At 39.2% G+C, this 26,759-nt stretch overlaps 1 protein-coding gene and 1 long non-coding RNA gene across 9 annotated transcripts in view; one reads left to right on the top strand and one right to left on the bottom strand.

Annotated features, from left to right (window-relative positions):
• Nucleotides 1-26,759, top strand: part of KIF27 (kinesin family member 27) — a 98,760-nt gene that overhangs the window by 38,268 nt on the left and 33,733 nt on the right. For all 4 annotated transcript variants that reach the window (XR_009603124.3, XM_060609952.3, XM_060609953.3 and 1 more), the window contains exons 7-11: nt 4,718-4,887; nt 5,358-5,461; nt 7,181-7,336; nt 11,349-11,554; nt 16,187-16,384. Coding sequence is in view for 3 of the 4 variants with exons in the window: in XM_060609952.3 (XP_060465935.3) it covers nt 4,718-4,887; nt 5,358-5,461; nt 7,181-7,336; nt 11,349-11,554; nt 16,187-16,384 (834 nt within the window). In the remaining variant the exon portion in view is untranslated. The remainder of the gene's footprint in view (nt 1-4,717; nt 4,888-5,357; nt 5,462-7,180; nt 7,337-11,348; nt 11,555-16,186; nt 16,385-26,759) is intronic.
• Nucleotides 24,732-26,759, bottom strand: part of LOC132663578 (uncharacterized) — a 48,260-nt gene continuing 46,232 nt past the window's right edge. For 3 of the 5 annotated variants that reach the window (XR_009603130.2, XR_009603129.3, XR_009603131.2), the window contains 2 exons: nt 25,773-25,860; nt 24,732-25,382 (listed from right to left, as the gene is read on the bottom strand). This is a non-coding gene — a long non-coding RNA (uncharacterized LOC132663578). Of the gene's footprint in view, nt 25,386-25,772; nt 25,861-26,759 lie in introns of all 5 variants that reach the window. The other 2 variants (XR_009603132.3, XR_009603133.3) reach the window with 2 other exon arrangements.

Below are 26,759 nucleotides of genomic sequence, written 5' to 3'. Positions count from 1 at the left end.
CGGTTCCTTATCTGTCAGACTGGGGGAAACGTGGGTGTGTGTGGAGAATTTACATAAGATAGTGATGCTAAAACTGCCTGGTACACTGTGTCTTCAACACACGCCTATGGGGTGCGTTACTGTGTCCCAGGCTCCGTGCTTCAGAGTAAGACAGGTGCTATCCTTACCTGTGTGGTTTTTAGCTCTGAGTGGTTGAGTTTTAAAAATTAAATCACTGTTCTTATTAATTTCAGTTTTCCTTTGTAGAGTTATTGACATTTTCTTTTTAAAAATTTTTTGTTAACATTTATTCAGTTTTGAGAGACAGAGAGCACGAGCGGGGGAGGGGCAGAGAGAGAGAGGGGAGACAGAATCTGAAGCAGGCTCCAGGCTCTGAGCTGTCAGCACAGAGCCTGACGCGGGGCTTGAAGTTACGAACTGTGAGATCATGACCTGAGTTGAAGTCAGCCGCTTAACCGACTGAGCCACCCGGGTGCCCCTGAGTTATTGATATTTTCTTTATGGGTGAATACACAGTAAATTTTCGTAGAACATATGCGATGAAAGGTAAATTTTTGCAGGATTCAAATTTGATAACTATGATTTCAACTTAATAATTATATATTGTCTTCTGTACTTAAGCGATTTATTTATTAACTCTTGGCTAGTAATGTGAATAAATTTTCTGTTTATTCTTTTATTTTTTATTTAAAAAATTTTTTTTAATGTTTATTTACTTTTGAGAGACAGAGACAGAGCATGAGTGGGGAAGGGCAGAGAGAGAGGGAGACACAGAATCCGAAGCAGGCTCCATCCAGGCTCTTAGCTGTCTGTCAGCACAGAGCCTGATGCGGGACTTGAACTCACAAACCGTGAGGTCATGACCTGAGCTGAAGTCAGACGCTTAACCGACTGAGTCACCCAGGTGCCCCTCTTTTATTTTTTTTAAAGAACATTTGTTTTCCCCTGATTACAAAAGTTGTACATATTTATTCCCTCTCAGTCTCTCTTTCTTCTTTTTACTAGACATTCACTCACACATACACTCTGTGGGCTCTTGAGAAAAGTTAGACCCTTGTTCTTATTTCTAGTTGTTTGAATAGGCCTGAAACAGGCATGAGTGGAATAACGACTTCCGTGGTTATTGTTTCAAATTATCAAGTTATGAGTTTTGTTTTGTTTTTACAATTTTCCTTCCACCCCAAAAGATCTCTGCTAGCCATTAAAAGGAGGGGAAAAGAAAGAAGATGCAAAAGTCATATGATCGGCAGTTTTAAGAACTCTTATTCCTACCATGTGTCCAAGAATCTAGGCCCCTTTTCTTGTTTGGGCTGGTTACTGCAGCAGACATGAGAAGGCAGGCTTGCGTGGGAAGACACATGGCATGCCAAGCCTTGTTGGTGTCCTGCTTGTTCTAAAAGTGAGGGGAAGTTTTCATATTGAATACCGAAATGAACTAAATTACTCCCAAGAGGACATCTGAAATACCATTTCATTTTCTCCTGGATTTCTATCTCCTTGGCAGAAATCTAGCTAATATTTTCTTTTTCTTTTTTTTTTTTTTTTGAGTTTATTTATTTATTTTGAGAGAGAGAGAGAGAGAGAATATGGGGGGGGGGGGGCAAAGAGAGAGGGGTAAGGAGAGAATCCCAAGCAGGCTGTCAGCACAGAGCCTGATGTGGGGCTCAAAGCCATGAACCATGAGATCTTGACCTAAGCCTAAATCAAGAGTCCAGCTCAACTGACTAAGACACCCAGGCACCTTAAAAATATTTCTTAAATGCTTGTGTATACATATTGGAGAGAAAAGAGCAAAAAGATCTTATTTATTCTAAATGCATTATTTGTTATATTATGCGTATACTCATATACTTTCATTACTGGCTTTTCTCACTTAATATATCATGAACATTTGAGAGTTATTAAATATTCTTTTATAACATATCATGATTTTTAATGGCTGAATAATATTTACCTTAACATATTATCTTAATATATTGAGATATATTATCTTAAATGTTTATTTAATATATTTTATTATATTAAATATTTAATATAATATTTTAAATAATATTTATCTTGTGTACTTTTTCCTATTATTGCACATTTGTTTTCAACTAGTTCTTAATCTGAAAAGTTAAACACCAAAATGGAATTATAGAACATATCTACTTATGCAGAATTCCTAAAGAAATTGCCCCTCACAACTAAGTAGTATATAGGTAAATGAAAGAAAAAGTTTTAGTATTATTTATCAAACTAATAGGAAAAAAGAGAAAAAACTCCTTTGTCTCAATAGATACCAAAGCTCATCAAATGAAATGTAAAGTTGAATCTTGATTTAAATCTAAAGAAAAAATATAACAGAGGTGTCTACTTTCTTACCATGGTAAATACGATATACTTGAGGCCAAGGGCCAGTATTATACCCACTCAGAGGGCACTTTGGAAAGAAAAAAATTAGAGGGGTCAGTCAATGCTTAGGTATAATACAATATCACAAATACTGATGAAAATCTGCCATGTTTCATTGATAGTAAGACTCCCGTTGTTTTCACATTTTATCATCTTTGATGCCAGGGTATGTTTTATAATTGATGGCATGTCATAGTTTGACAGCTTTTTTTCTTTCTTGATGGGATAAAAATAATGGTGTCTCTTAGAGTTGATGGCATTTGAGATTCGATGAAATCTGATATGGAGTGGAAATAAAAGCAATAGGTAACTAATACCACTTTTAGTACTTCATACGACTGTATGCTAAGAAAACCGACCAAGTATTCTTAAGGGATATATTTAAAAAATCTGGACTCTCCAGGACCAGGGAGAAGAAGTGCTAAGGGAATACTTCACTTAAAACTGCCAAAGATGTGGGGCACCAGGGTGGCTCAGTTGGTTAAGGGTCCTGCTTCAGCTCAGGTCATGACCTCAGTTCGTGGGTTCAAGCCCCACGTCGAGCTCTGTGCCGACAGCTCAGAGCCTGGAGCCTGCTTCGGATTTTGTGCCCCTCCCTCACTCATGCTCTGTCTCTCTGTCTCTCAAAAATAAATAAATGTTAAAAAAAAAAAAAAAAAAACTGCCAAAGATGATTCCAGAGGCTCCAGGGCCCCGGCAGCCAATGCTTCAGCAGAGGTCATGTTATAAATAAGAGCCAAATATGGGTAGAATAGTTGAACTCAGTAAGCTTTAAAATTCTCTCTAGCTTTATGGCTATATAATTCTAGAGAAGAAAATGGTTAGAATAAAATGTTGGCTTCTAGTGTATACACCTCAGTTAATCTGAATTATTAATCAGCTTATTTGAGTACTTACATTAGTGATTAGTACTGTTTGGGGTGTGGTTGAAAATGCTAAAGCGGGGAGCTATGGAACGCAGAAGCAACTAAAGGGAAGCAGGGCTCAGTACTTAGGTGAGAAGGTGCCAGGTTTTATTGCATTGGGTGGAATGACTGTTAAGGAATTAATTTACTAAATATTACTAATTGTTGTAGAATATATTTGCTGTTCATTATTGGGCTGGCTCCTTTGGGGTTTTTTGTAGAAAGAAATTTTAAAAGCAGATTACAATTCTAGAGAACAATGTTTGACTTTGAACAGAAAGTATTATTTGCTCCTGAAATAATTCGCATTCCTCTGATGAAGAGAAACCTTGATGCCTGTTTGTTTTGGGGCAAAATGGACATGCGGGGTAATTGTGCTTGTTAGAGAAAAACTTATTGAGTTGGTTCTTCTGTAAATAATTCCCCTCCCCCCTCCCTCAAACCCCAGGATTGGGAGTCTACCTAGAAAACTTTACTCTGTGTCCATCATGGTACCAATGTGACCTTATTAGGTGGCCAACAACAGGGGCACAGAAATCAGGTATCAAGGAATCTTCCATATCAGGCGGGCTTTTCTGGGAGGGATTATGTGAGGGACCTCTATCACTTGAATCTTGATACTCGGTGATATACACATTCCACTATATGTCATAATTTTAATAGCTTCTAATGATCTGTTCATAAATGGAATGTTTCCTCTAATATTTTATTGTCTGCCTTTTTTGAGAAATTACTCTGAGGTTTGGTTACAGAGAGGTGGTGAAAAAGGAAATACTTGTAACAAAAACTAGAAGAAGAGTATAAAGGCAATTTCTGTTTTCTGTTGTTGTTTTCCAAGGTCATTTTTTGAGAGCTGAAGGCACATTGCCAGTAAGAAGCATGTTATCGTATGGAAAGCTCCCAGGCTAGCCCAGGAAAATCTATTTATCCATGATACATATTAACTATGTCACTTAGAGCATTAAGTCAGCTATCCCTAACCGCCACCTGTAAAGTGTGAATACATGCATTTGGATTTCCTCCAGTGTAGTGCAAATAGGTCATTGCCTCCTATCACACTGTCTGGGTTTCACTTTTGTTGGGAAGTACCCGTGCAATGTTTAAGAGCAGTGATGTTTTCACTCGTGCCTCTCTTTGGTTTCATTTTTGAATAATGTTTTCCATGAAGGTATCATTGAAGATAGCTTTCTAGAAGGAGGAAGAGCTGTGTAGGTTCTGAAGGAAGTATGTGTCTATGGGGTAAAACGGCATGGTGAAATTTACTTTGACTTTTTTTGGGAGAATGGATATTTTCGGTGATTGGCTGTTTCCATGTAACTATCTAATAACCTCTTTAAAAATATTTTGAGTAATAGGATAAAAATAAACATAAAAAAAATCACTTTTTTCTGTTGTTGGGTGGGGTAATCACTTGTAAGGTCTACACAAGTCCTTCTGTGTACTCTCTGGATCGAGTAGTTGCCGGATTTCGAACACGAAGTCAGATGCTGCTGGGTCATATAGAAGAACAAGATGAAGTCCTCCACTGCCAATTTTCTGATGACAGTGATGATGAAGAATCAGAAGGCCAAGAGAAATCTGAAATTAGGTATGTTAAATATAGACTGATTTCATAAGCATAATATATGGTGCAATAAATATAGATAGATATAGGGGTTTTATTCATTAACATGTATCTTTACCGTTTAATATAAGTTTTGCCTCAAGCACTGTCTACTGTGTCTAATGTGTTATGAAACCAGCATTTGAACACAAGTCATCAGTCTTAAAATTGAAAATATTTTTGCATTTAGGGCTTTTATAGCTGTTGGATTTTAATTTTCAGAGAGAATGTGTTTGGATTTCCTGATTTTACTGCCACAGTGGCAACAAACATGAATTTTCCCCTGAGTTCAGCCTGAGGGAGATATCCTTTTATTTTGAGGAATAATAGAAAAAACTGTTTATGTAATTAATACTTGTTTAACATTGTGGTCATTTCTGGGGAAACTAATTTGAGGGCATATTAGAAAACACTAACAGACAAGTTACCTTTGATCCTGATTTTTTTGTTTTTAGACGTAGAAGTCGCTCGTGGATTCAGAAGCGAAGTTCTGTTTGTTCTCTTGTTGAATTGAATGATATTCAGGATCAAACACAAAAGTCAAGTTTGGGGAATGAAGGTACACAGACTTTCTCAAGTAATTTAGATGTAATGTTTATGACACTTCTCTTTTTCTTTAGTCAATAATTTAATTCGCAAAGGTGGGAACTTGGTAGGAGAACTTCCTTTTTGTTCTCTGTTCTCCCTCCAAGTTTTCACTTGCTACTCCTTAATTTAAAAAAAAAAAAAATGTGGGGCGCCTGGGTGGCGCAGTCGGTTAAGCGTCCGACTTCAGCCAGGTCACGATCTCGCGGTCCGTGAGTTCGAGCCCCGCGTCAGGCTCCGGGCTGATGGCTCGGAGCCTGGAGCCTGTTTCCGATTCTGTGTCTCCCTCTCTGTCTGCCCCTCCCCCGTTCATGCTCTGTCTCTCTCTGTCCCCAAAAAATAAATAAAAAACGTTGGAAAAAAAAAAAAAAATGTCCCCAGTTAATTCTGGCTAGAGTTATAGGATAAATGTCTCAGAATGGGGATTTTTGTACCCAAACTTGAGTTGATATTCACATTGTTCATTGATGACAGTAAAATACATTAAAAAAATTTTTAAATAATTTATTTAGGGTTATTTATTTATTTTGAGAAAGTGTGTGTGTGAGCAGGGGAGGGGCAGAGAGAGGGAGAGAGAGAATCTCAAGGAGGTTCTGCATTGTCAGCACAGTGCCCGATTCAGGGCTTGAACTCAAGGACCACAAGATCATGACCTGAGCCGAAGTCGGACACTTATCTGACTGAGCCACCCAGGTGCCCCTAAAATACATTTTAAATAATGTACCAGGTATCTGCTGCTTCCCTGGCACACCTGCCTTCCAGTAGTGATGTATGTGACCTTAGAGCCAACTTAGTCTGCTAAGTGCTCATAATGTTGTACTACACAGCTGATGAGAATTTGTATGCATCAAATAAGCATAAAAAATGTTTGTGTTGCCAAAACTATGTTGTAGTAGGAGATTTTTAACTCATTTCTCTTGGCCTATGAGTGGTCAGACACACACACAGAAAAGAGCATAGCAAATACAAATAACACAATAGATAAGTCCTCCACTATGAAAATAGAGAGTATTTTATCTTTTAAAGAGCCTATGCCTGTTCTATTAACAGCGCATTGACTTTATGTCACAAATAAAACTGAAATAAATTTAAAAATGTATAAATAGTATAGAGAAGTGCTACTCAAGTAGCCATCCTTGAGCTGTTTGTTACTGGTCTACAGCCGGGTAAGAAACTCACGCCAGAATGTAAATCAGTGCACTAGCTTCTTCACTGAGGGAGTCTTGCTGTGGGAGAAAAAAAGTCCTCCGAATTAAAACAGTGACATAGTTGACTTACGTTCCAGTAACCAACAGTGCTGGACTACACTTTGGGTAGCATGGTGCAGACAGACCACATTCTCTGATGACCATTAAAGTAGAAGTTAGTGGGAAAAAATTTCAACTCTCTGCCCACCTGGAGATTTTATACCTTTCTTAAATAACTCAGGTTAAAGGAAAACTCAAATCACATACCTAAGGACAATGATGACCTATGTATCAGAACCTACAGGATGTGACTAAAACTTGCTGTCAGCTAGAAAATGAAAGTCCCAATTGCCATGTATTTTTTCCTTTCTTTCTTTCCCTTTGTGTTTGTCTCTTCCTCTGCTACCTCTAGACTGCTTCTTTCTGCTTTTATTTAACTCCACTTCTGTGGAAAATTCTATGGACAGGAAGTTTTATTTCTCAGTTTTGCTTCTTTTTCTTTAAAGATTTAAAGATTGAATGTCTCCAGGAGAGTCAAGAGTTGAATTTGCAAAAATTAAGGAATTCAGAACTCATACTTACTGAAGCCAAACAGAAAATGAGAGAACTTACAATTAACATCAAGATGAAGGAAGATCTAATTAAAGAATTAATAAAAACAGGTAATAATGTCCTGTGAACCAGCTTATATAAGAAAAGTGTCTAAAATTGCTTTTTTAAAAAAAATTTTTAACGTTTATTTATTTTTGAGACAGAGAGAGACAGAGCATGAACGGGGGAGGGTCAGAGAGAGAGGAAGACACGGAATCTGAAGCAGGCTCCAGGCTCTGAGCTGTCAGCACACAGCCCAACGCGGGGCTTGAACTCACAGACCGCGAGATCATGACCTGAGCCAAAGTCGGATGCTTAGCCGACTGAGCCACCCAGGCGCCCCTAAAATTGCTTCCGATGTTGCAACATTTATTTTAGTTTTTGACACTGAGGACTATCCACTGTAGCTTAGAATTTGGTATAACAAGGTGTGTTTCATAGCCAGTAGGTGGAGGTTAGTTACCAGAAGAACGTGGTTACATTGGGATTTCATCTGCGAATTGAGAGAATTCTGTGGACTTTGTATCGTGTTGCAAGTCTATGGGCATTTAATGTTTTTTGCCACTTTTTAAGAAACATTATACTAGGTACCTGGGAATATGTCCAAGATGTTTTCTAACCCACTTCAATACTTATTTTAAATTATTAGTCCTCATTCTCTTGGATAGTTCATTTTTAACGTTATTTATAAACTTTATATTAAAAAAATTTTTTTTAACTTTTATTTCTGAGAGACAGAGGCAAAACACGAGCAGGGGAGGGGCGGAGAGAGGGAGATACAGAATCTGAAGCAGGCTCCAAGCTCTGAGCTTTCAGCACAGAGCCCGACATGGGGCCCACAAACCATGAGATAGATCATGACCTGAGCCGAAGTCGGATGCTTAACCAACTGAGCCACCCAGGCGCCCCTAAACTTTATATTTTAAATGTAGATCATTTTTATTTCTCTCAAGATGTAAGGATGTATTCTTGAGAGCTATTCTCTCAGCGAGGCAAGCTTTTAGCTCTTCCTCTTAGTCTCAGATTCTGCCTGGTTGGGCATATGTCCCACATCCTCCCCTCACCCTTAGCTACGTTATCAGGCTTGCCTCGGAAAGCACATCTCAGGCTTTTCCCCCCCCACAATAGACTCAAAGTGTGAGCTTTGACTGCTTTGAAATTCAGTAAGGAATTGAAGGGATAAGAGTTTTTTCTCAGTTCCAATGAACATTGGTCCCATTTAAAGGAACTGAAGGAAATATCATCTTCCTTTTCCTTAAGCCAAGGCTGTAATTACCCTCAGATTACATGAATTATGGTGGCTCCTAGGGCAACTTGCCTTCCCACTTCCCTCCTCTTTCTGATGAGCTTGTTTTCTGTCTGGCTGGAGTCTCTCATCCTCCACTCCATAACGGCTGTGCCAAAGTGTTTTCCTTCCTCAGTCCTAGTGACGAATGTGCTATATACCGTTCCAGGCCTAGGTGTCCCAGATGGGTTTTTTGTTTTTTTATTTTTTATTTTGTTTAATGTTTATTTATTTTCAAGAGAGAGAGAGCAAGTGAGCAGGGGAGGGGCAGAGAGAGAGAGGGAGACACAGAATCCAAAACAGGATCCAGGCTCTGAGCTGTCAGCACAGAGCCCGAAGTGGGGCTTGAACTCAGGAATGGCAAGATCATGACCTGAGCCGAAATCTGACGCTTAATCGACTGAGCCACCCAGACGGGGTCCCAGATGTTTAATTGAGCTTGACTATGTTCCTTCCTCATAGGCAGGATCAATGCCAGTATATCTCTCATAGGAATGTCTAGGAACTGATTTAGGATTTAAATTTTTTTTCCCCATGTTTGTTTATTTTTGAGAGAGAGAGAGAAAGAGAGAGCATGAGCAGAAGAGAGAGGGAGACACAGAATCTGAAGCAGGCTGCAGACTCTGAGCTATCAGCACAGAGCCCCACGTGGGGCTCAAACTCACAAACCATGAGATCCTGACTTGAGCCGAAGTCAGACACTCAACCCACTGAGCCTCCCAGGCGCCCCTGATTTAGGGGTTTAAATAGCTTCTCCATCAGGGTACTGCCTGTGAAAGTTAAGGGTATGTACCTTCTGGAATAAATGATTTTTAGATAGGTCACACCATCATGAGATCTCTCACTAAACGAGCACGCTCTTGTAGCCCAGTATGTTCATCCTGGTTGCCTCAAAATAGAGGCTACCTGAATGTACACAGAGAAGGTCCTCTTCTTACTTATGAGAACCAAGGGCAGTTTGGAGCTGTCCTTAGGGATGGTGATGAGAAAAAGGGTCAACGTGTGCTTGCTTTTCAAATCCTCCTCACCGAAGACTTCCCCCCAGTAGCAACTATTTCAGCCAACAATAAGTGACAAGTATACTGTATTTCATCAATTCTAATCACATTCTTTCACATTTGAATATCTCTGAAATCAGGATGCACCGTTACCATCAGTGGCATCCTGGCATTTTACCATGTAACTGGTATAATGGGCACTGTACCTTTTTTCTCGGTGACTCATAAAATATTGGTGTGTTGAGCAATATATGGGGTCTTTAATTAATTAAAATATAGTAGTCATGTGCATTTTAATGTTAGTCAAATAATCAGAGAGTTATAGAGACGGAAGAAAACTCATAGTGCATTTAGTTCAGTAACTCCTTTTTACTAATAAAAATTAGAGATTTTCAGGGTAGCAGAACAAATTGGCCCTGATAATTATTCATCCCATGAGCTTTGGATTCAGTTTTCCATTGCCATGGGTTTGCTAGTCTAGTTCAAGGATAAGTTGACTACTCAGAACAGATTAAAACCAAATTTTTAGGGCCTAGTAGCTTAGAATGAAGAGAGATACAGAAATATCTATATTCTTTTTCATCTCTGTTCCAAGTATAAGAAAAGCATTGAAAAAGAATTCATCTTTAACAAGTTTAGTTGAGTGGAAAAGGAGGGGGCCAGCTCTAGAATGAAAGTTTCATAACAGACATAACAATCAAATGTATTGTGGGCCTTTTTGGATGGTGATTAAAATAAACCACTTGTAAAAAAGACATTTTGAGACAATTGTGGAAGTCTGAATAGATTCAGGTAGGGATTAATATTGTTAGGTGTGAAAGAAGTTTTGGCTATGCCCGTGTTTGATATAGATGTATTGAAGTATGTATAGGTAAGATGACATCTTTTTTTTTTTTTTTTTTTATGTTTATTTTTGAGAGAGGCAGAGCATGTGTGGGGGAGGGGCAGAGAGAGAGGGAGACACAGAATCTGAAGCAGACTCCAGGCCCTGAGCTGTCAGCACAGAACCCAATGTGTGGGGCTCAAACCCACGAACCATGAGATCATGACCTGAGCCACCGAGGTGCCCCTGGCTTTTTTTTAGAGAGAGAGCATGTGTATGAGTGGGAGAGGGGCAGTGAGAGAGGACAGAGGATCCAAAGTGGGCACAGTGCTGATAACAGCGAGCCCGATGTGGAGCTTGAACTCATGAACCATGAGATCATGACTTGAGCCAAGGTTGGACGTTTAACTGACTGAGCCACCTAGGCGCCCCTGCTTTATAATTCTTAAGCAAATAAAAACAGAAGAAAGACATAGATAAAGCAACTATGGCAAAATCTTAATAACTCTTGAATCTCAGTGATGGGGGTTCATCATTCATCATATTAGTTTTCTACTTTTGATATGTTGGGAATTTTTCATACTAGGGAAAAAAAGATTTAAAGGTAGCAAGAAACCAAAGTGTAGTTAGCAAAAAGCCAGAGTCACCCCAAATATTTTCTTACCTGGAGTTTGATGCCCGCAAAGCTACACTGCAAATTCAGAAAATCAGAAATGTCACACACACACAAAGATGAACCTGTGACGGAATGGCACCAGACAGGAACAGCCATTGAGCAACTAATTATTAAGAGGCCAGGTGGCAAGTTGTGTTTGATGGAGATGGGTGGGGACAGCTGGATACGTAATGCTCTGCCTTAAATAGATATACTGCCCAGCAGGATTTTGAAGAATAGAGCATTTTAAAGATTTTGCTATTTTACTTGGCTGTTTTTTTTTTTTTTAACATGCTTTCTAATTGTTATCACTGTGGTGAAGGTAACCATGCCAAGTCTGTAAGCAAACAGTATTCTCTGAAAGTAACAAAACTTGAGCACGAAGCAGAACAGGCGAAAGTGGAATTAACTGAAACAGAGAAGCAGCTGCAGGAACTAGAAAACAAAGATCTTTCTGATATCGCCCTGAAGGTAAAATTACAGAAGGAGTTCCGCAAAAAGATGGACGCCGCAAAGCTAAGAGTCCAGGTAATTTTAAAAATGTGATTGAGCAAACTTCCTTAGGGGTTTACTGCTTGTGTACCTGGTTAGGAAAGAAGTAGGATTCAATTTTTCCCAGCAGGAGGAACTGGATGGCAGCTTTTCTTTTCCGGTGTGCTGGCAGATTTGCCTGGTTTCTATCTGGGTACTACATCCTTTGTTTGAAAAGTGTATTATTTTAAACTTTTTGTCAAAAACCATGGTAAGAAATAAAGATAACCGCAGAAGTTGTGTTCTTTTCTGAAGGACAAAAGATTGATGATTAAGGAATATATATATAAAACATCTGGGATGTATATGGCATTTTGTAGACATGCCACAAATGCTAATTATTTCAGATAGTTTTCTGAAACCATAACTGATTGCTTTACGAAAGGTTAGTAATTGACTCCTACATCTCATCCGTGATTTCCTAATGCCGGATTTAGCTATTGCCTCAGAAGTGGCTACCGTTAAAAGTTGTATTCTATGAGAAATATTCCATTACAGAAAGATTTTGTGTATAATTAAGCCGTTTTCAGATGCTTTTGGGATGACCAGAGTGCTTCGTTAGTCTGATTATAATGAATCTGCTAGAATGTTGTCTCCATTTTTTTTCATTCATAATCTATTTACTTTAATGTTGTTTCCACTGTAGGTAGAATGGAATTGTCATTCACCTATTCAGAGCATTATTTATTTATTTTTGAAACTGTGCCACAATTGTCCTCTCAACAAGGGCCGTGTTCATTGCATATGAACAGAACAAAAACCAAATCCCTCCTCCTAGGGTTTTATGGTTTTTAAAAAAATGTTTGGTTTTGTTTTGAGAGAGAGAGCATGAGCGGGGGATTGGGGCAGAGGGAGAGAGAAAGAGAGAATTTTAGGCAGGCTCCACACTTTGTGTAGAGCCTGACACAGGGGCTTGGTCCTATGACTCTGGGATGATGACCTGAGCTAAAATCAAGAGTCTGCCACTCAACTGACTGAGCCCCCTAGGAACCCCCCTTCTAGGGTTTTTAATGCCACCTCCAACATCTGGCCATCCCCACTAAAATGTTTAGCTAAGTAGCCTCTCAACACAAAGTTAAAATAGTATGACTTAACGTGTGAACTACTTAGAGGAGGGCTACTTTCCTTCACCGTACTTGTTTTCAGAATACATATTTCCATTTAGCAGGTCACCTCAGAGAGTCTTGGGATCTGTTCTTTTTCACTTCTTGACCCTTAAAATTAAGGCTGCAATGTCTAACAAAATACTCCTTTTAACAAAATATTAGTAGAACAAAACAGTTAAGATTTTTCCTTTGTGTTTATTATGAAATTTTACTTATAATTTCATAGTTTTATATCCAAGCTTCAGTTCTGACTGTAATTCTTATACTCAATAATAGCCAGAATGATTGGTTTCTAAAGGGGTATCATATACATGTATGGTTTAAGCCTTGTTTGTGGATTTAGCAAAGATTATATGTTCAGTTTCACACAGCTAAAATGATTGAATTAAAAGATTAAGTGAAAGATTAGAGAGTGCAAGTAGGGGAGAAGAGAAGGAAAGGTGGCGGGGAGAGAGAGAGAGAGAGAGAGAGAGAATCCCAAGCAGGCTCTGCGTTGTCAGCACAAAGCCTGACTCAGGGCTCAATCCCACAAACCATGAGATCATGACCTGAGCCGAAATCAAGAGCACTTAACCAACTGAGCCACTCAGATGCCTCTAAGTGAAAGGCTATTAATAGGGTTTGAGAATTATCATGTTTTTTGTTTTCCGTGTTTCTTGTTGCATATTCTTTTCTGCTAAGAGGACTGATAAGGAAAGGAAAGAAGACACAGAACACAGTTAAGCTCAAAAGAAATATCCCATACAGCCGAGGACTGAAACGGGATTCCCATGTAGTTTTAGAAATGTCTGGGCTTTTGACCTATTCATGTACACCCAGTGGGGATGGGGACGATAAGGAGGAGGATGATAGTTACCAGCTTCTAAGTGTCTACATACCAGATGTTTCACAAGTATTAATCATTATTTACCCCTTTAGAATGAATATTTTTACCCTGTTTTACAAATGAGGAAACTAAGTTGTAAAAAGGTAGAATAGCTCAAGAATCTCATAGTGGAGGTGACAGTAACAGTTTTCAGTATGCTAACATCTCATGCCATTTTTATTTAATTAATTATTATTAGTTTTAATGTTTATTTATTTATTTATTTAATTTTATTTTATTTTTTTTTAATTTTTTTTTCAACGTTTTTTTTTTTTTATTTTATTTTTGGGACAGAGAGAGACAGAGCATGAACGGGGGAGGGGCAGAGAGAGAGGGAGACACAGAATCGGAAACAGGCTCCAGGCTCCGAGCCATCAGCCCAGAGCCTGACGCGGGGCTCGAACTCACAGACCGCGAGATCATGACCTGGCTGAAGTCGGACGCTTAACCGACTGCGCCACCCAGGCGCCCCATGTTTATTTATTTTGAGAGAGAGAAAGAGCACAGGCAGGGGAGGAGCAGAGCAAGAGGGAAAGAGAGAATCCCAAGCAGGCTCCATGCTGTCAGAGTAGAGCCCAATGTGGGGCTCGATCTCACGAACCATGAGACTATGACCTGAACCAAAATCAAAAGTCAGATGCTTAACCAACGGCCACCCAAGCACCCCTCATACCATTTTTAAATGTTGAAATACTAGTGTTTTTATTAGTATTATAAAGTTATTTCAGTTTTTAAAACAAATTGTTTTAATTTAAAAAATCTAAAATCTGGTTTTTTAAAATTTTTATTTATTTATTTTGAGAGAAAGAGAGGGGCAGAGAGAGTGAGAGAGAGAATCCCCATGCTGTCAGCACAGAGCCCGACACAGGGCTTGGTGTCATAAACCGTGAGATCATGACCTGAGCTGAAATCAAGAGTCGTATGCTTCACTGACTGAGCCACCCAGGTGCCCCTAAAATCTGTATTCTTATGTCAAGATATATACAGAGACCTATATGATGCATTAATTCTTTAATACTAATAGCATTAAAGGTGCACTTTTGAGCATGTGTGGAATAAATACAAAAGATGACGGCAACCTATCTTACTTTTAAATAAGATTATCAGTACCTATACCTTCAGTATTATGTGGAAAGACACCAAACTGCTAATATTATCATTTTTGCTGCAGTATTGCAATTACTATCAAAAGTAAGTGTGGCAAAGCCACTGTCCAGATTTACGGATAGGAAACTACAGAGTCCTGTGGTCTCCAAGCTAGTGGTACTCAAAGTAGTTTGTCTGCAGATTGTTTTTGGTCTCTGACGAGATAAAGGCAAATGGGAGCATAGCTCCCTTCATCAAAGAAGTCTTAACTTATGGGGCGCCTGGGTGGCTCCATCGGTTAAGCATCCGACTTCAGCTCAGGTCGTGATCTCACAGCTCGTGAGTTTGGGCCCACGTCAGGCTCCGTGCTGACAGCTCGGAGCCTGCTTTGAATTCTGTGTCTCCCTCTCTCTCTGCTCTTTTCTGACTCTCTCTCTCTCTCTCTCAAAAATAAATAAACATTAAAAAAATTTTTTTAATAATAAATGTTATGTATTTGGAAAAAAAAAAGGCTTGACGTAAACAGCGTCAGCTGAATCCGATAGCATGCTTAGCGGTGCAGGCTAACAACGAGTCTGGGACTAGTACTGGTTCACAGACTACAGTTTTCGTAGTGCTGTAAGTTACAGTGCCTCTGTGAATACCTAGTTGAGTTTAAACAAAATATGTTTTTGCCGACAACTTACTGCCAAAATAAAGGGAACAATTAATTGTAGTTTGCATAATTTACAAATGACCTCACTTTAACTTTTTATGTAACGTAACACGTACTTAGTGCAATGCTAAGACACATAATACACGTTTAATATGTTTGCTCAGGAGTAAATTGGAACACTGATATTTTATATTAGTATAAACTCTTAGTAAATGTTCAACATTTTTTATGCTATTCAATTATATTTGAGCTAGATGAGGAGAAGCTTTATTTCAAATAATTAAACTGATAATTATAACGTTGGTCACTGTCAGGGAAAACGGTATCTGTACTGATCATCTTAACTCCAGGATTAATTATTTAGGCTATAGCTGGTTATAAAAGAAGAGCACAGTGGACTACTTTGCAATCACATAAAAAGAACAGATCTCTGTGAGATGATCTCTAAGATAAGTGGAAAAAAAGGAAGGTGAAAATCAGTCTGTTTAGAATATATCTGAATTCATTTGCATGCATATAAATTATTTCTGAAAGAATATTTAAGAAATGGTAATTTTGTGTCGGGAGCAGGACAGTAGATTTTGGGTCAGAGATAAGTCTTTAAATATATAGTTCAGTTTTATATTCTTTTAATTTGTATCATTTTTAAACTAAAACACGCAGTAAAAAAGCAGAGACATCAAATTTGTTCTGTTTGGCTGTCTGTATCAGGGAGTCTCATCATTCTCTGTATCTGGTGAAAATTATGATCGTGGCCCAATTGTAAAAGTAGACATGTAGTAAACAATTATGAACCTATCAAAAGTAACGAAAATCTAGGCAAATGCCTACCTTCGCCATAGAATGAAAAGTTTAAGTTTACTTGAGGTTTGTGGGAGATTCAGCTTTTCATTTTGAAATATTCCATATGCTCACAGGTCTTACAGAAGAAGCAACAAAATAGTAAGAAATTGGCATCACTGTCAATCCAAAATGAGAAACGTGCTAATGAACTAGAGCAGAATGTAGATCACATGAAATATCAAAAGGTACAGCTGCAAAAGAGACTTCGAGAAGAAAATGAAAAAAGGAAGCAACTGGATGCAGAAATTCAGCGGGATCAACAAAAAATCAAAGTAATATTGTCATACTTTCCTGCAAGCATAAGTATGAAATGTTAAATGGCTCATGGCAGATGAAGCCACTTGGCTTCTGAGGTATCTGACCTTGCCCTTTCCTTGGCTGCTGTCCTCATTCACTCAATGCTTGGTTCATTTACATAGTAAAACCTATTTATTGAATTCTGAGTACTGTCTTGAAGGCTTTTGCTTCATAGAAGAAGGTAGGTACAGTGATAACAGTTTCTCTGACTAGGACCTTTACTTTACTTGAGGCTGTCAAAAACATAAAGCTGACTTTCCAAAAAAATACCTGACATTTGATAGGATTTCCCATTTCCAAAGTGCTTTGACCTCCATGGGACATCATGGGAAAAAGCACAAGGTAAAATAGTATCATTTCATTAATAATGAACAGACGAGTGATCAGACCTGTATGCCCAGCAGTTCTATAGAATGGATTGGGCTGTGGAGGAACTAATGGTGTCAGCCTGGGCTCTGGGGCCAGGCCAGCATGGGTTCAAATCCCAGCCTTCTCGGTTCCTGGCTGGATTGTTTATTGAGAAAATCACTTACCCTCTCTGAGTCTGTTTATTCTTATCAAAAATGGCCTCAATCATACTTACCTCACAGGACTTTTTTGAAAAAGAGGAGGAGGATCATGATCATAGCAACAGCAATAACAAATACTCATCTAGCATTAGGTACCGGGCTCTTTTCTATTGAAATGTTAAGCTGAACCCAAGACTTGGAACATAATTTAAGCCAAGTTACTGATTCTTTTTTTTTAACAGCTGTACTGAGATATACTTCACATACCATACAATTCACCCATGTAAAATAAACAATTCAGTGGGTTTGGGTATATTACATTATTAATTTTTATAAGGTTTGGCAAAATAGACATGAAATTTATTATTTTAATCAAGTTAAGTGTACAGTTAGTTCCATGACACTGATTACATTCATAATGTTGTATAACTGAGACCACTAGCTGTTTTCAAAACTTTTCTCCTCTTTCCCCCAGTGCCCTGGTAACTTCTCATCTGCTTGGGTCTCTCTAAATCTGCCTGTTCTAGCTATTTCATAAAAATGAAATCATACAAGATTTAGCCTGTGTCTAGCTTATTTCACTTTTCATAATGTTTTCAAGGTTCATCCGTGTTGTAGCATGTATCAGAACTTCATTATTTTTTGCAGCCGAGTAATATTCTGTTTTGTGGACATACCACATTTTGTCCATCCGTTCATCTGTTGGTAGACACTTGAGTTGCTTCCACCTGTTGGCTACTGTGAATCATACTGTGGTAAAAATCGACCTGTAAGTTAACTGTTTAAGTTCGAGGAGTGGAATTGCTGGGTCATATGATAATTCCATGTTTCATTTTTTCAGGAACCACCATTTTCAATAGTGACAACACCATTTTACATTTCCACCGGCAATGTGTGAGGGTTTTAATTTCTCTGTATCTTTGCCAACATGTGTTATTTTCTGTTTCTTTTTTATTATAGTTATCCAAGTGTGAGTGAGGTGGTATCTCATTGTAGTTTTGATTTGCATTTCCCTAATGACTAATGATGTTGAGCATCTTTTCATGTTCTTATTGGCCATTTGTATTACTTGTGTGGAGAAATGTCTATTCAAGTTCTTTGTCTACTTTAAAAAAAATTTTTTTTTAATGTTTACTTATTTTTTGAGAATGACAGAGTGTGAGCAGGGGAGGGGCAGAGAGAGGGGGAAACACAGAATCCGAAGCAGGCTTCAGGCTCTGAGCTGTCAGCACAGAGCCCGACGCGGGCCCGACGCAGGGCTTGAACTCACAGACCGTGAGATCATGACCTGAGCTGAAGTCGGCCGCTCAGCTGACTGAGCCATTCAGACGCCCCATTCTTTGTCTACTTTTTAAATGGATTATCTTCTTATTTTTAACTTGTAGGAGTTTGTTTATGTACTCTGGACATTAAACTCTCTCACATACATGACTTTTATAAATTTTTCCCATTCTGTAGGTTGTCTTTAAACTTTTTTTTTTTTTAAACAGCAGGTGAATTCCTGTCTGCAAGATTTGCAAGATAAAAAAAATATTTTGTTTATTTTTTTTGAGAGAGAGACAGAGCATGAGTTGGGGAGGCGCAGAGAGAGAGAGGGAGACACAGAATCTGAAGCAGGCTCCAGGCTCTGAGCTCTAAGCACAGAGCCCGATGTGGGGCTCAAACTCATGAACTGTGAGATCATGACCTGAGCTGAAGTCGGACTGACTGAGCCACCCAGGTTCCCTTAGACTTTCTTGAAAATAGTTTTTGAGGGGCGCCTGGGTGGCTCAGTTGGTTGAGCGTCCGACTTCGGCTCAGGTCATGACCTCGCGGTCTGTGACTTGAGGGGACGTGAGCCCCGCGTCAGGCCCTGTGCTGACAGCTCGGAGCCTGGAGCCTGCTTCGGATTCTGTGTCTCCCTCTCTCTCTGCCCCTCCCCTGCTCATGCTCTGTCTCTCTCACTCTTAAAAATGAATAAATGTTAAAAAAAAAAAAAAGAAAATAGTTTTTGATGCAGCAGAATTTTAAATTTTTTATGAAGTCCATTTTATGTTTTCTTTTGTTGCTTGTGCTTTTGGTATCCTTTAAAGATTCTACTGCCAAATCTAAAGTCACAAAGATTTACCCCCTTTGTGTTCTTCTAAGAGTTTTACGGTTTTAGTTTTTATACTTAAGTCATTGATTGATTTTGAGTTAATTTTTGTATATAGTGCGAGGTAGAGGTCCAACTTCATTCTTTTGCATGTGGAAATTGAGTTGTGCCACCATCATCTGTTGAAGAGACTATTTTTTCCCCATTGAATGGACTTGGTACCCTTGTCAAAGATCAATCGACTGTATTATGGATATATTTCTTAGCTCAGTTCTATTCCATTTGTGTATATGTCTGTTCTTATGCTAGTACCATACTATTTTTACTACTTTAGCTTTGTAGTAAGTTTTGAAATTGGAAAGAAATCCTTCAGCTTTGTTGTCCTTTTTGAAGATTGTTTTGGTTATTTGAGGCCCCTTGCAATTCTGTATGAATTTAAGGATCACCCTTTCTATTTCTGCAAAAAAGGCCATTGGAATTTTAGTATGGATCAGGCTGAATCTGTAGAGTCCTTAGGGAATACTGACACCACATGACAATATTAAGGCTTCCTATTCATGAGTATGGGGTGTCTTTTATTTAGGTCTTCTTTAATTTCTAATTTTTTTAAATGTTTTATTTACTTTTAAGACAGAGAGAGATAGAGCATTAGTGGGGATGGGGCAGAGAGAGAGGGAGACACAGAATCTGAAGCAGGCTCCAGGCTCTGAGCTGTGAGCACAGAGCCTGACACGGGGCTTGAACTCAGGAACCTGTGAGATCATGACCTGAGCTGAAGTTGGATTCTTAACCAACTGAGCCCCCCTTCTTTAATTCCTATCAGCAATCCTTTCTGATTTTCGTTATACAAGTCTTTTACCTCCTTGCTTAAATTTATTTCCAGATATTTTATTCTTTTAGATATTATTGTAAATGGAATTACTTTCTTAATTTCTTTGAAGTACTCAGTCTTAATAATGTAATTATTATAGCAGTAGTTAACATTTATCTTCAGTTAATACTATTCTAAGCAGTATGTGCTTTATCTCGTTTCTTTTTTTCTTCAATCTTTTCAACTTTTTCTTTTCTCCTGGATTCTTTCTTTTTTTTTTTTTTAATTTTTTTTAACGTTTATTTATTTTTGAGACCGAGAGAGACAGAGCATTAACGGGGGGAGGGTCAGAGAGAGAGGGAGACACAGAATCTGAAACAGGCTCCAGGCACTGAACCGTCAGCACAGAGCCTGACACGGGGCTCGAACTCCCGGATGGCAAGATCATGACCTAAGCTGAAGTCAGATGCTTAACCAACTGAGCCACCCAGGCGCCCCTCCTGGATTCTTTCTTTAAACATCTTTGGGGCACCTGGGTGGCTCAGTCGGTTAAGTGTCCGACTTCAGCTCAGGTCATGATCTCACAGTCCGTGAGTTTGAGCCCCATGTCGGGCTCTGTGCTGACGGCTCAGAGCCTGGAGCCTGCTTCAGATTCTGTGTCTCCCTCTCTCTGACCCTCCCCCATTCATGCTCTGTCTCTCTCTGTCTCAAAAATAAAAATAAACAGTTAAAAAAAATTAAACATCTTAGATTTTTCTCTTTTTTATAGTTTATTTTATTATTTAATATTATTTATTAATTTGTTATTTGTTAATTATTAATAATAATTATTAATAATTATTTATTGATTTAATATTTATTATATTATATTTAATAATATAATATATTATTAATATTATTTTAATGTACATCCAAATTAGTGAGCATATAGTGCAACAATGATTTCAGGAGTAGATTCCTTAATGCCCCTTACCCATTTAGCACGTTCCCCCTTCCACAACCCCTCCAGTAACCCTCTGTTTGTTCTCCATATTTGAGTCTCTTATGTTTTGTCCCCCTCCCTGTTTTTATATTATTTTTGCTTCCCTTCCCTTGTGTTCATCTGTTCTATGTCTTAAAGTCCTCATATGAGTGAAGTCATATGATTTTTGTCTTTCTCTGACTGACTAATTTCGCTTAGCATAATACCCTCTAGCTCCATCCACGTAGTTGCAAATGGCAAGATTTCATTCTTTTTGATTGCAGAGTAATACTCCATTGTATATATATACCACATCTTCTTTATCCATTCATCCATCGATGGACATTTGGGCTCTTTCCATACTTTGGCTATTGTTGATAGTGCTGCTATAAACATGGGGGTGCATGTGTGCCTTTGAAACAGCATACCTGTATCCCTTGGATAAATGCCTAGTAGTGCAATTGCTGGGTCATAGGGTAGGTCTATTTTTAATTTTTTTGAGGAACCTCCATACTGTTTTCCAGAGTGGCTGCACCACTCTGCATTGCACAGCTTGCATTCCCACCAGCAATGCAAAAGAGATCCTCTTTCTCCGCATCCTTGCCAACATCTGTCTTTGCCTGAGTTGTTAATGTTAGCCATTCTGACAGGTGTGAGGTGGTATCTCATTGTAGTTTTGATTTGTATTTCCCTGATGGTGAGTGATGTGGAGCATTTTTTCATGTGTTGGTTGGCCATCTGGATGTCTTCTTTGGAGAAGTGTCTATTCATGTCTTTTGCCCATTTCTTCACTGGATTATTTGTTTTTTTGGGTGTTGAGTTTGCTAAGTTCTTTATAGATTTTAGATACTAACCTTTTATCTGATATGTCGTTTGCAAATATCTTCTCCCATTCTGTCAGTTGCCTTTTAGTTTTGCTGATTGTTTCCTTTGCTGTACAGAGCTTTTTATTTTGATGAGGTCCCAGTAGTTCATTTTTGCTTTTGTTTCCCTTGCCTCCAGAGATGTGTTGAGTAAGAAGTTGCTGCAGCCAAGATCAAAGAGGTTTTTGCCTGCTTTCTCCTTGAGGATTTTGATGGCTTCTTGTCTTACATTTAGGTCTTTCATCCATTTGAGTTTATTTTTGTGTATGGTGTAAGAAAGTGGTCCAAGTTCATTATGTTGCATGTCCCTGTCCAGTTTTCCCAGCACCACTTGCTGAAGAGACTGTCTTTATTCCATTGGATATTCTTTCCTGCTTTGTCAAAGATTAGTTGGCCATATGTTTTTGGGTCCATTTCTGGGTTCTCTATTCTGTTCCATTGATCTGAGTCATCTGTTTTTTCTCTCTCTTTTTTTTTTTAGGTTTATTTATTTATTTTTGAGAGAGAGAGGGAGAGTGTACAAGTGTGTGCACGAGTGGGGAATGAGCAAAGAGGGAGAGAGAGACAGAGAGAGAGAATCCCAAGCAAAGCTCCACAATGTCAGCATGGAGCGTGATGCAGGGCTTGAACTCATGAACCGTGAGATCATGACCTGAGTAGAAATCAAGAGTAGGTCACTTAACTGACTGAGCCGTCCAGGCACCCTCAATCTTTTTTTGTTTGTTTGTTTATTTTTATGTTTATTTTTGAGAGAGGGGGAAGGGGCAGAGAGAGGGGGTCACAGAGGATCCAAAGCAGGCTCCATGCTGACAGCAAAGAGCCCAAGGCAGGGCTCGAACTCACCAACTATTGAGATCATGACGTGAGCTGAAGTTGGACACTTAACCAACTAAGCCACCAAGATGCCCCCTTTGTTTTTTTTTTTTTTTAATTTAGTTTTTTAGTTTTGAGAGAGCAAGCAGGGGAGGGGCAGAGAGAGAATCCCAAGCAGGCTCTGCGCTGTCAGTGCAGAGCGCAGCTTGAACTCACAAACTGTGAGATCATGACTTGAGCCGAAATCAAGAGTCAGATGTTTAACCCAGGTGCCCCTAGATTTTTCTCATCTTAAAATTATCCTTCTTTAACCTTATGCTTTTCTCTTTCTGTCTTCTCACCTTTAGAACCGAACTGGTTGGAAAAGTTTACTGCATCTGTTTCTGTTTCCTCTGCTTCCATTCATTCTCTCATCCTCTCCAGTTTGGTGTCTGGTTCCTGTCTCTACCATCTACTTCAAAGCTTTTGAGAAATTCACTAGTGCTTTCTCGGTCACTAAAGTCCTTAAAACCTCAGCTGCATCCAGCGTAGTTCACCACTCCTTCCTTCTTGAAATATTTTCCCCTTTGCCTTTGTGAAATTATATTCTTGTTTTTTTCCTCTGACTGCTTAATCTCTGTCTTTGCTAGTTCATCCTGCATGATCAGTACTTAATATATGGGAATTCCCCAAACTTCTAGGCTTATGCCTCTTCTGTCTTCTATCTTTGATGACCTCATCTTTTTCCATGGCTACAATTTAACTCTGACAGCTTTCAAATTTAATCCTTAACCCCAGATTTGTACTTGGAGCTCTGGATTCCTATATCCAACCATTGACATCCTCATTAGGTTGTCTTATAGATTAAATTCATGATCTTCCTTACTTATCTCACCACAATTCCCCTCCCTGCTCCCTTCATAGGGGAAAATACATAGTTTTCCATGTGCTTTACCTAACATTTCAATCCATTCAAATAGGTAAGCTAGCAATCATCCTTGACTCTGTCTTCTTCCTAAGAAGGAACCACTAAGTCCTATATAGATTATATCTTCTGAATATCTTTAACCTATTCAATTCTCATTTCTACTACCAACAACCTAGTCTCTTTCTTATGGTCCTTCCTCCAATGTGAGGATTAGGTCTGCCTGTCAGTCACATGACCTTTGGGTCTCAGCTTCTCAGCTCTCTTAGATCATGGTTTAAACCAACAAGACATAGCACTGTCTAAGTCTCTATTTTGGGAAAAGAGAAAACTCTTTTGGTCAGAGTGCATACATAGTCTTCTGGAATGCAAATCTGCCTGTAACTTAAACATTTTACATTTTCATCTAGGGCAGTTTTGTTGCTTGTAGCCATATCCCTCATTCTAGGGAAACGACCCTATGTAAAGGGAGAACGAGTATTCCAGAAAAAGGAAAAAGTCTATTCCAGAGATATATTAAAGTTTCCACTACTTCATGCAAAAACAGAAAAACTGCTCACAGTCTTCTGTTTGGGGCTAACTTTCCAACATGCCTGTTTCTTCATTCTCCCTTTGACTAAACCATTTCCGGAGAATACCATGACATCTGTGTAGGTTCTCCTTGGAGTACCAGTTTTTTTTTTTTTTTTTTTTTTTTTTTTTTTTTTTAATTTATTTTTGGGACAGAGAGAGACAGAGCATGAACGGGGGAGGGGCAGAGAGAGAGGGAGACACAGAATCGGAAACAGGCTCCAGGCTCCGAGCCATCAGCCCAGAGCCTGACGCGGGGCTCGAACTCACGGACCGCGAGATCGTGACCTGGCTGAAGTCGGACGCTTAACCGACTGCGCCACCCAGGCGCCCCGGAGTACCAGTTCTTAACTGAAGTCCGTGCATAGGCTGTAAGAAAAAGTGTGGGAACCCTCGAAACTGTGGGTCATAGTGTGATCTTGAGCTTTTTACCTCTCTAAACACCAATTTTCTCCAGCTATCAAATGGAGTTTTTAATAGTCCCTGTCTCAGAAGATTATCGTGAGGATTAAATGGGACAATTAAATAGATATGAAAGCCTGGCATCATACCTGGTGAACAGTTACTTTAATATTATAACAGGGATTATATCGTAAGAGAATGGCAATAACGTCGAGAGTAACATGTAGACAGGATGACACCTACTGTAGTACACTCACAAGAAGAGGAAGGGCAGAGAGTCTGCTCCAAGCAACTATAAGGTGCCTTTGTTTCAGCATCTTGGCGTTGCTGCGACTATGACGGGGGCTAAGTTATAATGACGGACGAGAGGCTAGGAAGCATGAAAAAATTAATGGGTAAATATAACAGGGTCGTATTCACTTGTAATACAATGCAGGTGAGCAGAGAAAATTTATTTAGTCTACAGCAGACCTGTGTTCTTTATGACACCACCACCCCTCTCACCCTGCCCAATCCACATCACGATAATTGCTGGAAGTCTAGGAACAAAGTAAATGTCCAATCTGTTCAAACCTTACTCTGGTAATTTAACCATTTCCTGTAAGTAACTCTCAGCTCTCTTGAATAAGAATATTCAGTCCAGTGTATGCGATAGTCAGGTATACAGCTTTTATTGCATCATGTGGAGTTGAAGAGAAAAGGATCACCTGAATTTCACTTGGTCCTTGTGTGTGACTGGCTGGAATGTGCTCTCTCTTGTCTGCTTTTCTTTGTTGGGTCCCAATGATGAAGCCCTGAGTTGGCATAAACTTGTAGTCTGGTCTCACTTCCAGTTTAGAGCATGGAGGTGCTTTGGCTTCATCTCACCTCCTCTGGCATTATGAATCCCCATTGAGGCTACTAGGTCCCCATCTATCTTGCTAGCCCAGTGGCCTGTCCTCTTCTTCACTTTTGGGGTCAGTCATCGTGGGGAAACGGTCATTGGTTCTCAGGATCCACATCACTTGACGCCAAGGAGTCTATATGATGTCTCTTTCTGTTTTTTCTTCTCTTTTTCTTTCTTCTTCTTCTTTTAAATAAATGTTTATTTATTTTTGAGAGAGAGCATGAACAGGGAAGGGGCAGAGAGAGAGGGAGACAGAGAATCCCAAGCAGGTCCCACACTGTCAGTGTAGAGCCCGACGTGGGGCTCGAACTCATGAACTGTGAAATCATAACCTGAGCCAAAATTGAGAGTCTGATGCTTAACCGCTGAGCCACCCAGACACCTCTCATCCCTCTTTCCCTGATCGAACTTTTCTGCTCTTTCAGCGAGGCTGGGCAGCCCCCTGTGGGTGGGTCCTCTGCACTACCGTCTGCGTGTTGCCCCTCTGCCCCCAGTGATATACCTTACTTATCACCCCCTTTCTGGGCCAAAATTCGGAGGGAGGAAAACTGGAACACACATCTTTCTTACCATCTCTTTCTTTCTTTCTGCCATTCCCAGGGCTAGAACATGATAGAGTTTCCTTTTACTTCCTTTATATCAGTACTTCTGAAATTACCTGTGGAGAAGGTGCAGTTTTCATTTTATTATTAGCTTGTCAAGCCCATTTTAGTATTAAAATGAAAATGAAATAAAAAATTAAAATATACAATAAGTCAATCTTTTAATTATTTATTGTAACTATTAATATTCAACAGACATAAAATTATTCTGTCCAATTTTATAAAGGTTTCTAAACGCTTTCAATTTCTGTAGTTTTATCCATCATGGACCAATAAGCAATAGTAATGCAGACCAGCCCACTTTGGTTCATGGCCTCCTTCCTTATTCCTGCTAAGGTAGTGGTGGACAGAGGCATCATCTCTAAACCCAGGAGAAATGGGTTTTAAGAAACCCATCTTAAAATGTGGATGGAAAATAAAGGACCATGATCTATCTTTTTAAAAAAAATTATTTATTTATTTATTTTGAGGGAGAGCATGAGTAGGGGAAGGGCTGAGAGAGAGTCAGAGAGTCCCAAGCAGGCTCTGTGATGTCAGCACAGCCAGATGCGGGGTTCAGTCTCACGAACCATGAGATCACGACCCAAGCCGAAATCAAGAGTTGGACACTTAACTGACTGAGTCGCCCAGGAGCCCCGTATCTTTTTTTTTTTAAGTTTATTTATTTAAGCAATCTCTACACCCAGCGTGGGGCTTGAACTCATGACCCCGAGATCAAGAGCTGCATGCTATACTGACTCAGCCTGCCAAGCACACCCCATCATCTATCTTGAAAGGCTGTTCTCATGCACAAAATCCTATTTCTGAATGACAGAAACTGAGTATTACTTTTCATATTTCTACTGTCATGACTTCTAGTATCCCCATGGCAGATGGGTGCCTTGGGGAGACTAACTAAAAGGTCATGAGCTCAGAAAGGCAAAAGAGAAAAGCACATTTATAATTTTCAGACTCT

The sequence above is a fragment of the Panthera onca genome, chromosome D4, assembly GCF_046562875.1.
Source record: "Panthera onca isolate mPanOnc1 chromosome D4, mPanOnc1 haplotype 2, whole genome shotgun sequence".
NCBI classification, from domain to species: Eukaryota; Metazoa; Chordata; class Mammalia; order Carnivora; family Felidae; genus Panthera; species Panthera onca.
The sequence above is the reverse complement of the archived record's forward strand: the minus strand, read 5'-3'. Positions and strand labels throughout refer to the sequence as shown.